At 38.9% G+C, this 12,502-nt stretch overlaps 1 protein-coding gene across 4 annotated transcripts in view; it reads right to left on the reverse strand.

Annotated features, from left to right (window-relative positions):
* Window positions 1–2,661: 2,661 nt before the first annotated feature.
* Window positions 2,662–12,502, reverse strand: part of FMO4 (flavin containing dimethylaniline monoxygenase 4) — a 35,317-nt gene continuing 25,476 nt past the window's right edge. For all 4 annotated transcript variants that reach the window (XM_077780642.1, XM_077780644.1, XM_077780643.1 and 1 more), the window contains 5 exons: window positions 11,059–11,201; window positions 9,631–9,830; window positions 7,971–8,323; window positions 5,462–5,531; window positions 2,662–3,285 (listed from right to left, as the gene is read on the reverse strand). In XM_077780642.1, the coding sequence (XP_077636768.1) occupies window positions 2,871–3,285; window positions 5,462–5,531; window positions 7,971–8,323; window positions 9,631–9,830; window positions 11,059–11,201 (1,181 nt within the window). In that variant the 3' untranslated portion in view covers window positions 2,662–2,870. The remainder of the gene's footprint in view (window positions 3,286–5,461; window positions 5,532–7,970; window positions 8,324–9,630; window positions 9,831–11,058; window positions 11,202–12,502) is intronic.

The raw sequence follows: 12,502 nt of genomic DNA on the forward strand, positions 1-12,502 counted from the left end.
TACAGGGTCTATCCATCAGGAAGAGCTAGCAATTATAAATGTCTATGCACCAAATATGAAAGCACCCAAATACATTAAACAACCACAAACAGAAACAATCTTATGGATAGAATGTGCTAATTGCAGGGGACTTTAATACTCCACTTAGAGCAATGGATAGATTGCTATGGAAACTTGAAATCAATCACAAGAAAAAGTCTGGAAAACCTCCAAAAACATGGAGGTTAAACAACACCCTACTAAAGAATGAATGGGCCAATTAGACAATTAGAGAAGAAATTTTAAAATATATGGAAACAAATGAAAATCAATATATTACAATCCATAGTCTTTGAGATGCAGCAAAGGCCGCCCTAAGAAGAAAGTGTATTGCAATCCAGGCCTACTTTAAGAAACTAGAAAAAGTGCAAATAAAAAATCTAACAGCACACCTAAAGGAACTACAAGCAGAGCAGTAAGAACAGCCCAAATCCAGCAGCAGAAAAGAAATGATAAAGATCATTGCAGAAACAAACAATATAGAATCAAAAATAAAAAAACCAGTTGAAAAGATGAAACCAATAGTTGATTTTTGGAAAAAAAAAAAAAACCAAAATAGATAAACCTCTAACGAAGCTTCTCAAAAAGAAAAGAGAGAGCACTCAAATAGACAAAATCATTAATGAAAATGATCTGTCACAACCAATTCCTCAGGAATACAAGCAAATATCAGGGAATACTATGAAAAATTATATGGCAACAAACTAGACAACGTAAAAGAAATGAACATATTCCTAACCACACATGCACTACCAAAATACAAACAGGAAGAAATAGAAAATCTGAACAGACACATCACCAGTGAAGAAATTTATCAGTTATCAAAAATCTTCTAACGAATAAGAGCCCTAGGCTGGACGACTTCCCTGGGGAGTTCTACCAGACATTTAAATCAGAGTTAATACCCATTCTTCTCAAGCTATTCCAAAAATAGAAATGGAAGAAAAACTGCTGGACTCATTCTCCAAAGCCAGCATCACTTTGATTCCCAAACCAAACAGAGACCCAGGAAAAAAAGAGAACTACAGGCCAATATCCTTGATGAATACAGATGCAAATATCCTCAAAGAGATAGTTGCAAATTGAACGCAACAACTCATAAAAAGAATTGTCCACCATGATCAAGTGGGATTCATTCCTGGGTTACAGGGCTGGTTCAATATTCACAAATCAATCAATGTGAGACATCACATTAACAAAAGAAAAGACAAAAACCATATGATCCTGTCGACAGTTGCAGAAAAAGCATTTGACAAAATACAGCATCTCTTCTTAATAAAGACCCTCGAAAAAATTGGGATAGGAGATGCTTACTTAAACATCATAAAAGCATTTATGAGAAGCCCACAGCTAATATCATCCACAATGGGGGTAAACTGAGAGATTTACCCCTGAAATCAGGAACACGGCAGGGATGTCCACTCTCACCACTGTTGTTTCACATAGTGCTGGAAGTCCTAGCATCAGCCATCAAACAAAAGGAAATCAAAGGCATCAAAATCGGCAAAGAAGTCAAACTTTCACTTTTTGCAGATGACATGATACTCTACATAGAAAACCCAACAGACTCCACCAGAAGCCTTCTAGAACTGATCCATGAATTCAGCAAAGTTGCAGGGTACAAAATCAACATACAGAAACTGGTTGCATTTTTATACACCCACAATAAAGCAACAGAAAGAGAAATAAAGAAATTGATCCCATTCACAATGGCACAAAAACCATAAAATAGCTAGGAATAAACCTAACCAAAGATATAGGAGATCTGTACAACGAAAACTATATAAATCCTATGAAGGAAATTGAAGAAGATGCAAAGAAATGGAAAAACATTTCATGCTCATGGATCGGTAGAGTAAATATGGTTAAAATGTCATTACTACCAAAAGCAGTCTACACATTCCATGCATCCCAATCAAAATTGCACCAGCATTCTTTTCAAAGCTAGAAGAAATATCCTAAGATTTGTATGGAACCACAAAAGACTCTGAACAGCCAAAGTATTATTGAAGAAGAAAACCAAAATGGGAGGCAATCACTATCCCAGACTTTAGCCTCTACTACAAAGCTGTAACCATCAAGACAGTATGGTATTGGCACAAAAACAGACACATAAACCAATGGAATAGAATAGAAAACTCAGAATTAGACCCATCCATCAGAATGGATAAAGGACCTGAACGTGAGACAGGAAACCATCAAAACCCTAAAGGAGAAAGCAGGAAACAACCTCCTTGACTTCAACCGCAGCAATTTCTTACTTGGCATATCCCCAAATGCAAGAGAATCAAGAGCAAAAAATGAACTATTTGGGACCTCATCAAGATAAAAAGCTTCTGCACGGCAAGGGAAACAATAAAACTAATTAATAGGCAACTGATCTTATGGGAAAAGATAGTTACAAATGACATATTGGATAAAGGGCTAGTATCCAAAATCTATAAGGAACTCTCCTAACTCCTCACCTTAGAAACAAATAATCCAGTGAAGAAATGGGCAGAAGACATGAACAGACACTTCTCCAAANTAAATAAAATTTCCACCAAACGACTCAATTAGACGGTTTTGATGAAAACAATGACAATATTTTTATTTTAGGAAAATTGTTTAGGTAGTAGAGTAGAATATATATTGGAAACAGAGGCAAGAAAGGAAGCACTGAGACCACAGAGAAAGGCAGCATAATAATTCAGATAAGAGATGACTGGGCTTGGATTTGAATGATACGATGGAGTTATCATTTACGATGGAGTTATGATGGAGAGGAGAGGAGAAATGCACAAATATTTGGAGTTAGAATTAATATGGCTTGGGTCAACTCTTGTAACCAATCAGATTCGTCCTCCCCAAATACTTTTTAGGTAAGAGGAAATTCTTGCACCAACTTCAAAAAAAGGTGATTTACAGATCAGTAGAAGACAGGTAAGTAGGATAGGTGCCCCCCAGACTTTTAAATAATGTGACGTGGAGGTAGGCTTGGTGGAATCAGAGACAATTCGAGTTTTTAAAGGTTTCAGTGTTCTGTCCCATTGGGTCAGGATGGCATTTCTGGCTCCATCCCATTTTCCAGGTCCCATTAGGCGGTACTGGTAAGGAGTACATGGTCCAAAGAAAACTTCCCAAGCGAGTTTGGGATCCTTGAGGAACAGATATGGGACACTGGGCTTCGTGCCTATGCATGCAGCGATGTCATCCATGTATGCAATGTACTCAAGTTTGTCTTTACTGATGTCTTTCATCACACGCCTGAGGGGGAAGAAGATGGATCATTTTTCAGTTTCAAGTTATAAGTCACCTTTCCTCCTGCTATTTTGTTTCTTTTTATCTCAGTCAAACCATGTTTGGGAATGTTTTTCTGTGTTGCAAAGAAAAAAAATAAGAGGAGTTTATCTACAGAAAGTATTTGGGAGGGTAATTAATTTTGTTAAAGGAGATGGTAAAAGGAGGCAATCAGAAGAGCAGGAAAGAGTAGTTGTAGATAATGCTTTAGGTTCTTGAATTTGATATAAGAATAAAATCTCATCCAGCCTCAATACAACAGTTGTTGAACAAACATTATCAGAAAGCATCACACATATGGTCACCTAAATTATTGTTATTGATGTTAATTGTGAGTCGAGAGAGCCATACATGGGGCACTGAACATGACACAGATATGGGTATCTTTATATGAAAGCTTTATTCCTACCTATCTGTTGTTCGTAAACTTTCATAATGTCGCAATGACAGTCATTAATTCAGTCCTTCAATAAATAAATATTAAGTGCCCATCACATGACAGGCATCATTCTAGGTGCCAGGAGTCCAACAATTTAATAAAACAAAGTTCTTGTTGTCAAGAAGCTTACCTTCTAGTGAGGAAATTAACCGGCTCTGAACCCCCCCTCCCAGCCAAACAAATCTGTAATAAATCAGGTGGTCAGGTGGTATAGGTATAACGAGGCGATATAGAAGAGGGGAGGCAGGGTGCAATAAATGGATTGAGTAGGCCACCATATGTATACAGTGTTGTCAGAGAAGGCTTCTCTTAGGAGGCAATATTGGACAGCATGAGCCTGAAGGTATGGGTAGGGGAGAGGAGAGAACGTTCCAGGCAGAGGGAAGAGTAAGTGCAAAGGTTCTGAGGGGGCTATGGTTGGCGTGTTTGAGGACTAGGGAGGTGGCTGCAGTGACTGGAGCAGTATGGGTGAGGTGGGAGAATAGTAGGCAGTGAGGGCACAGTGATAATTGGCTGTTCTGGAGCGTTATAGAGTCCCAGGGAAGTTTCTGGGAGTGAAATGGGAAGCAATTGGAGGGTTTTGAACACAAAAACGACGTGGTGCTTCTCACTTCTGCCACAGTGTCAAAACTTGGCACTCTCTGTAGAACAACAGAGAGGAGGCGAGGAAACCGGATAAGTGGTGACAGCAAGTGTCCTGGTAAGAGGTGACAGTGGCCTGGTCTGGGGTGGTTGGGGGGGTAGGAATACAGGTTTTGGAATCTGTATTTGTTTGGAGGTAGGAGCTGACAGTATTTGCTGCTGTAAGGTAGGGAGAGAAAAAGAGGAACAAAGGGGTTTTGGCCGATCACCTGGAGTGAGTAGCCAGTGACTGAGAAGGGGAAGAAAAGATTCAGAACAGGCCGGGGGCAGGATGGGTGGGCAGGTGGTGGAGGGTGAGAGTTGGTTCTTAGACAATAAATATGAGATACCTAAGTGGTATCCAAGTGGAGATCTCTAGAGGGACTTGGATTAGGAGTTGGAATTCTGGGGAGAGACTTGGGAGCCATGACTATGTGATGGAATTGAAAGCCACAGGCCTGGGTGAGGCCACCTAGGAGTAAGTGTTCATAGAAGTGAGAAAGCATCTGAGGATTAAGGCTGGAGTTCACCAATTTTTAGGAGTGAGGAAGAGGTGACACCAGTAACTGCAGGGAAAGGGCAGCCTAAGAGACAAAAGGAGAATAAAGACACAAGGGGGTTCTGGGGACTAAGTGAGCTCACGGTTGGGGCCTTGGCTCTGTGCTCTGCTGAGAGGAACTGGTACCCCCACCTGACACATCGGAGACCACAAATCTAGTTGGTGAAACAGTTAGGATTAAAAGCATATTCTTCCAGGGGCTCCTGGGTGGCTCAGTCAGTTGAGCGTCCGACTTCGGCTCAGGTCATGATCTCGTGGTTCATGAGTTTGAGCCCTGCATCAGGCTCTGTGCTAACAGCTCAGAGCCTGGAGCCTCCTTCAGATTCTGTGTCTCCCTCTCTCTGTATCCTTCCCCCACTTGTACTCTGTATCTCTCTCTCTCTCTCTCTCTCTCTCAAATAAACATTTTAAAAAATCTAAAAACAAAACAAAACATAACTCTTCTGGCTCTAATGCAGGTTTGTTGGTAAGGAAATATATTAATAGGTTTTTCTGGAAGAAGTTGCATGTCATGTCTGTCATACCTTTCGATGAGCTGTTCCTTTTTAGTAGCCTCAGCCATCAATTTTTGGGATGGAGGTATCTTACAGAGTCCTGTGAGAAACGTTGGAAACAATATCAACATCACATGTGCCTTTTCCTTTGAGTGCTCTTTCTCCCTCATTTCTGACCCCCTACTGTCTACCCTTAGAATGTGTAAGAGTCAAAGCTGAGACTGGAGTTAGAGGTAATTTTTGACTTTACTTAGGGGTTCTTAGATCGCCTCTGGAGGCTCTTTGGAGAAGTGTGCAAATTAAGCCTCAATTAGTTGAGTTTCTTTTGTCATCTGGAGGCAAAATCCCCCTCCAAACCCACTTAACCAGGGTTGGTGGCATTCTACTGCCAGAATTATGAGGATGGATGCCCCAAAGCCCAGGCCTCAAACTGTGCTGACTCATTGGTCATCAGCACCTGCTACAGCTCATTTACCTACTCACACATTACCTACATTTATATGTGCTATTTGTATTGCATTGTTTGTATACCCCTGTTTGTATTTGTAAGTGTGTATTAAAGCTATTCGTTGGTTAAATGTAACTACTTAAAATGACTTCATTTTTATAACCCTGCTTTGACACATCTTCACTTTTGTTATACCGGGAGCCTCAACTGTGGAAGTGCCTGGTTGTCTCTCATCTTCACAGAGAGACCAGACTCTAACCTCTTGCGGGGATGTGCTCCTTCTCAGTCTCTCTCCTAGACAGTCTCAGCGCTCGGACTCTGCTCTTCTGACTGGGAACCAAGTACTGTCCTCAGGGTGTGGTGTTACTATCTACTGGAGATAGGGCTGACTTAGCCCTGTGGTGTACTTGCCTCTCAAGTCACTTTATCCTGTAAAAAGTGAGCAAGACTTTACTTAGTGGTTCTCAGATCGCCTCTGGAGGCTCTCTGGAGAAGTGTGCAAATTAAGCCTGTGGAGTGATCTAATTGAGTTTCATTTTGTCAGCTCTGTCATGCTGGTGAGCATCTTTGAGCTCATTATATATAAAACATTAAAAAAACCACCAGGTACTTAAGATTCTTCTGAGGTTTTAATATAATCAGATAATGTTGTGAAAGCACTTTAATTGGCCTTAAAGAAACAAAAATTCATGATCATTTAATGAAAATGTGAAGAATTTGAGGTCTATTACATTTGTATAGTGTGAGTGAAGTCTACACTACTTAGTACTGCATTATATACTATTTGTAAATTACTGGTGATTGTTTTTATTCATCAATGACACAATTCTGCTAAAGAACACCTGGTTGGCTCCATTGTGATTGCTTTTATATTTAAAAAATCAGGGATGCCTGGGTGGCTCAATTGGTTAAGTGTCTGACTTTGGCTCGGGTCATGATCTCTCAATTTGTGCGTTTGAGCCCCGCATCGGCCTCTGTGCTGACAGCTCAGAACCTGGACCCTGCTTTAGATTCTGTGTCTCCTTGTCTCTCTATCCCTCCCTTGCTCATGTGCTGTTTCTCTCCCTTTCTAAATAAAATAAATAAAATAAAATAAAATAAAATATTTTAAAAAATTAAAAATTGTACAAAAGCAATAATTTAAAATGCTTACTAATCTAAAACCTGCCCTACTTTAGAGAGGTCTAATAGTAACATCAAGAGTAAGAACGACAGTTATCAATTAATAGAGTTCACTATGTGCCAAGTACCGTGCTAAGTGCTGGGCAGACATTATCCATCTCATAAAATCCTTGTGAAAGAGGTTTTATTATCCCCACTTTACAAATAAAGGGGCTGAGATTCGGAGAGGTCCTCACAAAGATAATGAGTTTTAGAGTTGGGGTCAGATGCTGGTAGCCCTGACTCCGTCATCTGCATTCTTACTGTGAAAACTGACAGCAGTTAGTGCCCAGTGTCTAAAATATATTTTTAAATGTTTATTTATTTTTGAGAGAGATATAGAGACAGAATGCGAGCAGGGGAGTGGCAGAGACAGAAGGAGACACAGAATCTGAAGCAGGCTCCAGGCTCTGAGCTGTCAACACAGAGCCCGATGCAGGGCTCGAACTCACAAACCGTGAGATCCTGAGCCGAAGTTGGATGCTTAGCAGACTGAGCCACCCAGGTGCCCCTAAAATATCTTTTAAAGGCATTACTGAAAGGTTACCATCTTCTCAGAACTCAACTTTATTCACAGTCTGCATTATTCCAGAAACTTTCTTTGGAAAGGATATAAAGTTCTATTTCTAGAAATAAATGGAAAGATTCAGAAGTAAATAGAGTAGAACAGAGTATAGGATCCCAAAGCTTCCAATAATTTCATCTGAGATACATGATTATATCTTGCTGTGCAAGCTGAACCCATCCACACACTCAAAACCTTTTTTCCACTGTCACTTTAGTGACGCAAGCACACGCATGAAATTAAGGATTTATTAAACTTAAAGTATTATGGTACTTTAGCTCACATCTGTTCCATTTTGGCTGAATCACAAAACACTAATATGAAACTCACTTGATCACATAAGGCTTTAAATAGAGTCAAGGTACCTTTGAATACTCTTGTGGCCCACCGTGCCTGGAGCTCTGTGCCTGATAAGATGGATCCTTGAAGGCTGATGAGGCCAATGACGGCTAATGTTGCCCTCTCCAGGTTTGAAGGAAATACCTGCTTATACAGGAATATCTTCTTTGTACAAAGGCTTTTGAGAGGTTCTTCAAGAAAGGGAAAAGAGAATGTGTATCCTGTTGTTAAGACCACAACATCAATGTTTTCCTCCACTGTTCCATCTTCAAAGAAAGCAGAGGTTTCTGTGAACTCCTTCACACTGGTTTTCATAGTGACGGTCCCACATAGGATACAGGTGGGCAGTTCATCATTCACAATGAATTTTGGTTTTTCCCTTTGACACAGAAGAGAAAATTATTCACTGTAGTTGTATCTGTTAGACGCTTGAGCAAATTATTTGGTTGGCTCAGGGGAATTGATCTGCCAAGCCAAGGGAGTGAATTGACCAATGTCTAATTCAAAGTTGTCTACCCAACTTATGTTTCAATAACATCTTTTGTTTTTCTGCTTCCAGTAGAAGGCATGTGGGAAATGACTAACCCTATTCTTACCTGCCTGGGGTTTAAAATTCCCTATCTCCTGAAATTCATTTCCAGAGCCATGCTTTTCTTGGAGAGTTAGGATCAAGTATACAACTATCCATTTAAGAATCAGTTTTAGGTCTCACATCACCCAGGCCTCCAAGGATTGACAAGAAGCAAAGAGGAAATTGGCAAGAAACTTTTTGGATAAAAATTTTAAAAAATCTGAATCAAGTTATGCTGATAAATATTTTTATTACGAACATCATTCCATCTAATTACAGCAGATATAAAATAGACATATCAAATCATCCATTGTCATTAATCTTCTTGATAGGTTGAGAGCTGTCTTACCAAAAAAAAAAATTGGGTCAACCATAAAATAGGTCACATTTAATGACCTTAAATTCATTTCAAAAGTTTTCTTTTCCTTGCCATGTACAGCTTCATACAGATGTGTATTAAAATGCATAATTTTAGGAATTCCTATTGGAAATTCATCCTCAATCATTCAGCCAGAGAATCATTAGCAAGAACTGGCCATTTGTACTTGGGATGCTGAAAATATTCCATTTGTACATGGTATGCATTTCAAGATTCTTCAAAGCCAATTTTAATGTCCTGATTTTCAAGCTAGAAATGAAAAGTTTTTATCCTTCATTATATTCTATCCTTCATTATATTCTACTACTTTTGTTACCAGACAGAGAATATTCCTATTTGTGGTAACTGATAGACATGGTCTTAAGGAACTAAGCTCAGAAAAAAATAAAAGCAGCTTAATAATTATTGAATATTTGAATTCTGAATAAGGTAGAATTAGAAATTATTGATTGTTGTTTTTTAAAAATATGTTTACTTTGAGAGAGATAGAGAGAGAGAGAGAGAGAGAGTGTGTATGCATGTGTCCGAGTGAGCAGGGGAGGGGCAGAGAGAGAGGAAGAGAGAGAATTCCAAGCAGGCTCCATGCTGTCAGCAGAGAGCCCAATTAGGGGCTTGATCTCATGACCTGAACTGAAAAGCTGAAATCAAGAGCTGGATGCTTAACTGACTGAGTCACCTAAGTGCCCTAAAATTACCGATTCAATAATTTTCCCATTAAATAAAAAATTTTAAGTACCCCTTTGTAATACTTAATCCATAATTCTCATGGTTAAATCTTTTATTCAGTTGCCTCTCTTGAATCCAGTTTCGTACACATGAAGGCAGAACTTGAGCCATAAAATGAAGGTATCTTCTTGTAATCACCATGTTATGGGGGTAACCCCCATTTGAACAGCGGTAGACAACCCAGGTACCAGTTCTAGTACTGAGAAGTACCTAAAAAGTCAGGAAGGATAAATATATGTACATCATTTTGTAGTATTTTTCTTTGATGTGTTTCAAATGTTCTTATAACATCTGTCCTTTTTTAAAAAACTCTTATTTTAATTTCAGTGAATTAACATACAGTGTTATATTAGTTTCAGGTGTACAACATGGTAATTCAACCTTTCCACACATCACCCAGTGTTCATCATGACAAGTGCACTTCTTAATCCCCATCACCTATTTCACCCATCCCCTCACCGCCCTCCCTTTTGGTATCATCAGTTGGTTCTCTATGGTTAAGAGTGTGTTTCTTGGTTTGCCTGTTTTCCCCTTTGCTCATTTGTTTCTTAAATTCCACATATGAGTGAAATCATATGGTATTTTTATTTCTCTGACTAACTTATTTCACTTAGCATTATACTTTCTCATTCCATACATGCTGTTGCAAATGGCAAGATTTCATTCATAACTTCTGTTTTTAACTTATGAGTTTGTGCAGAGATCTACCACTGACTGTTTCTTTTCGTTTTGTTTTTATAAATCAATTTTACCTGATCTGCATATCTGTTAAGTGTTTCTATCATGTTCACTATAAGAATTACAGTAATAGCAGATATATGGACTATTGATCTGGCAATTTCTACATGTGAATAATGTAGAATTTAGAGTGGAGTTTTGAGAAAGCAATTTTAACTGAGTTCAATAAAAATCTTAAAGTTTTCATTTCCAAATCTAATTAATTGTCCTATAATTTATGTTACAGTGGAACGGATTTCTAATTTGTGAGTCTATGGTTGGATTTTCTAAAGTCATTCTGCACACTTCATGGGCAAAGTAAAGGCTGTTTTTATCTTACAACAGATTCTAACTGTAACTTCAAATAGAAAATTTGGACGTGTTCAGAAAACAACCTCCCTTTCTTATTTGTATACAGCGGTTTTGCCAGTGTTATGAAGAGAGAGTGTAAAAAAAAGATAATTGGTCTGGATGGAGTAATTTGTCCATTCTGTCTCATTCCTGAAACAGTACGTCTGAAAAAATGCCTCATGGTCTGGCATCCACAGTTTCCCTGACCCCTTTCAGAGATGGTTCAATTTTGTAATGTGTGGATTTTGTTTTCACTCATGTTGTGTCCACATGATTTAGCAGCTGGCCAATGTGTTTTGTGATTTTGTATCCCTCTGTCCAGCCCCCAGAAACGAGGATGGGGCTGGGGTGTGGATTGACCCTGGTGTACCTGAGCTGCTGTGCGACTGAGTTCCACTGCCACATCTCCTCCAGTGTTCCCAAGACCGATCACTAACACGCGTTTGCCTTGAAAGCCTTCTGGGCTCCTATACTCCTGACTGTGCAGGATCTGGCCTTTAAATTTATGAATACCTGAGGGGAGGGAGGGATCAGAAAATCAGAAGTATCTAAAGTTTTATTACTCTTTAGTATGCACGCATAGGGTCTGTAGGAAAAGAAAAGTTCCCGAAATATGTCAGCCTTTTGCTCCTAGTGCTATACGCAGGATGTAGGAGCCATGTATCATTTCTCTCTCCCATTGAATTCTCTGAGCCTGGATATAGCTTTAGTACAACTTGCAGGAGATTTAAAACTATAGGAGAAGGTAAATTCCACACAAGTGCTCCCTTTTAAAGCAATTACTTGGGGAAATCAAGGTCACTGCAGACCATAAGAAACATCTCGTGCATGACCCCAAACTTCCTAAGCAAGAAGTTGATTGCTGATGCATGTTATTTTACCCAGCAGATATATCCTATAAGAATATGGTTTGTATACAGAACATTTTTACAAGTGAATTTTAATTCAATTATAATTTTCCACAAAAGAAATTTTGTGGCAAGTTCTCTTATACATAATTATTTCGTGGCTTAGGCTTGCTTCTTATACTTTATGCCTATTTTACTTTATTCTTTTTAAAAACATTTTTTGTCAATTTTTATTTAGTTTTGAGAGAGAGAGAGAGAGAAATAGGCAGAGAGGGAGGGAGACACAGAAGCTGAAGCAGGCTCCAGGCTCTGAGATGTCAGCACAGAGCCCAACGCAGAGTTCGAACCCATGAGCCATGAGATCATGACCTGAGCCAAAGTCAGACGCTCAACTTACTAAGCCACCCAGGTGCCCAACTTTATTCTTTATTATAGGCTTAATGTTTTATTATACTGTCTGCTTATTTTTACCTTATTCTTATGTTATTTATATTTGTTGTATTGGCTGATTTTTCAAGTTCGGAACACTGTTGATACAAGTATCAATTTTATGGTATTTATATACAGGAGAAGGGCTCCTTTATACAGATATTTCTTCTCTTGATTTATTTTTGACAATTATCTCCTTGGCATGTAGAAAAGACATAAACCATAAATTCATATAAGTGAAGACTGGTAGTAACAGCGGAAGTGGAGATATTTCCAGTGGCAGCTGCAGCAATCGACATTATGAGGTGGCAGAGGAAAAAGAGTGACAGGGACAGTGACCATCAGTGAGATGAAACTCTGACAAAGAATCTGAAAGGAAGCCCTGCAGTGTAGAGAGCTTAAAAGCCTCTCAGCACACTACTTCAAGTGCTTTTGAAATTTTAATCTAAAAAAAATGAAATTGTTTCCTAGAATATATGAATCTTCTATTACGGTGATTGATTCATTTACTCAATATTTATTGAAGAGCTACTGTGT

The sequence above is a fragment of the Crocuta crocuta genome, unplaced genomic scaffold (assembly GCF_008692635.1).
Source record: "Crocuta crocuta isolate KB4526 unplaced genomic scaffold, BGI_CrCroc_1.0 scaffold661, whole genome shotgun sequence".
In the NCBI taxonomy this organism is placed as follows: domain Eukaryota; kingdom Metazoa; phylum Chordata; class Mammalia; order Carnivora; family Hyaenidae; genus Crocuta; species Crocuta crocuta.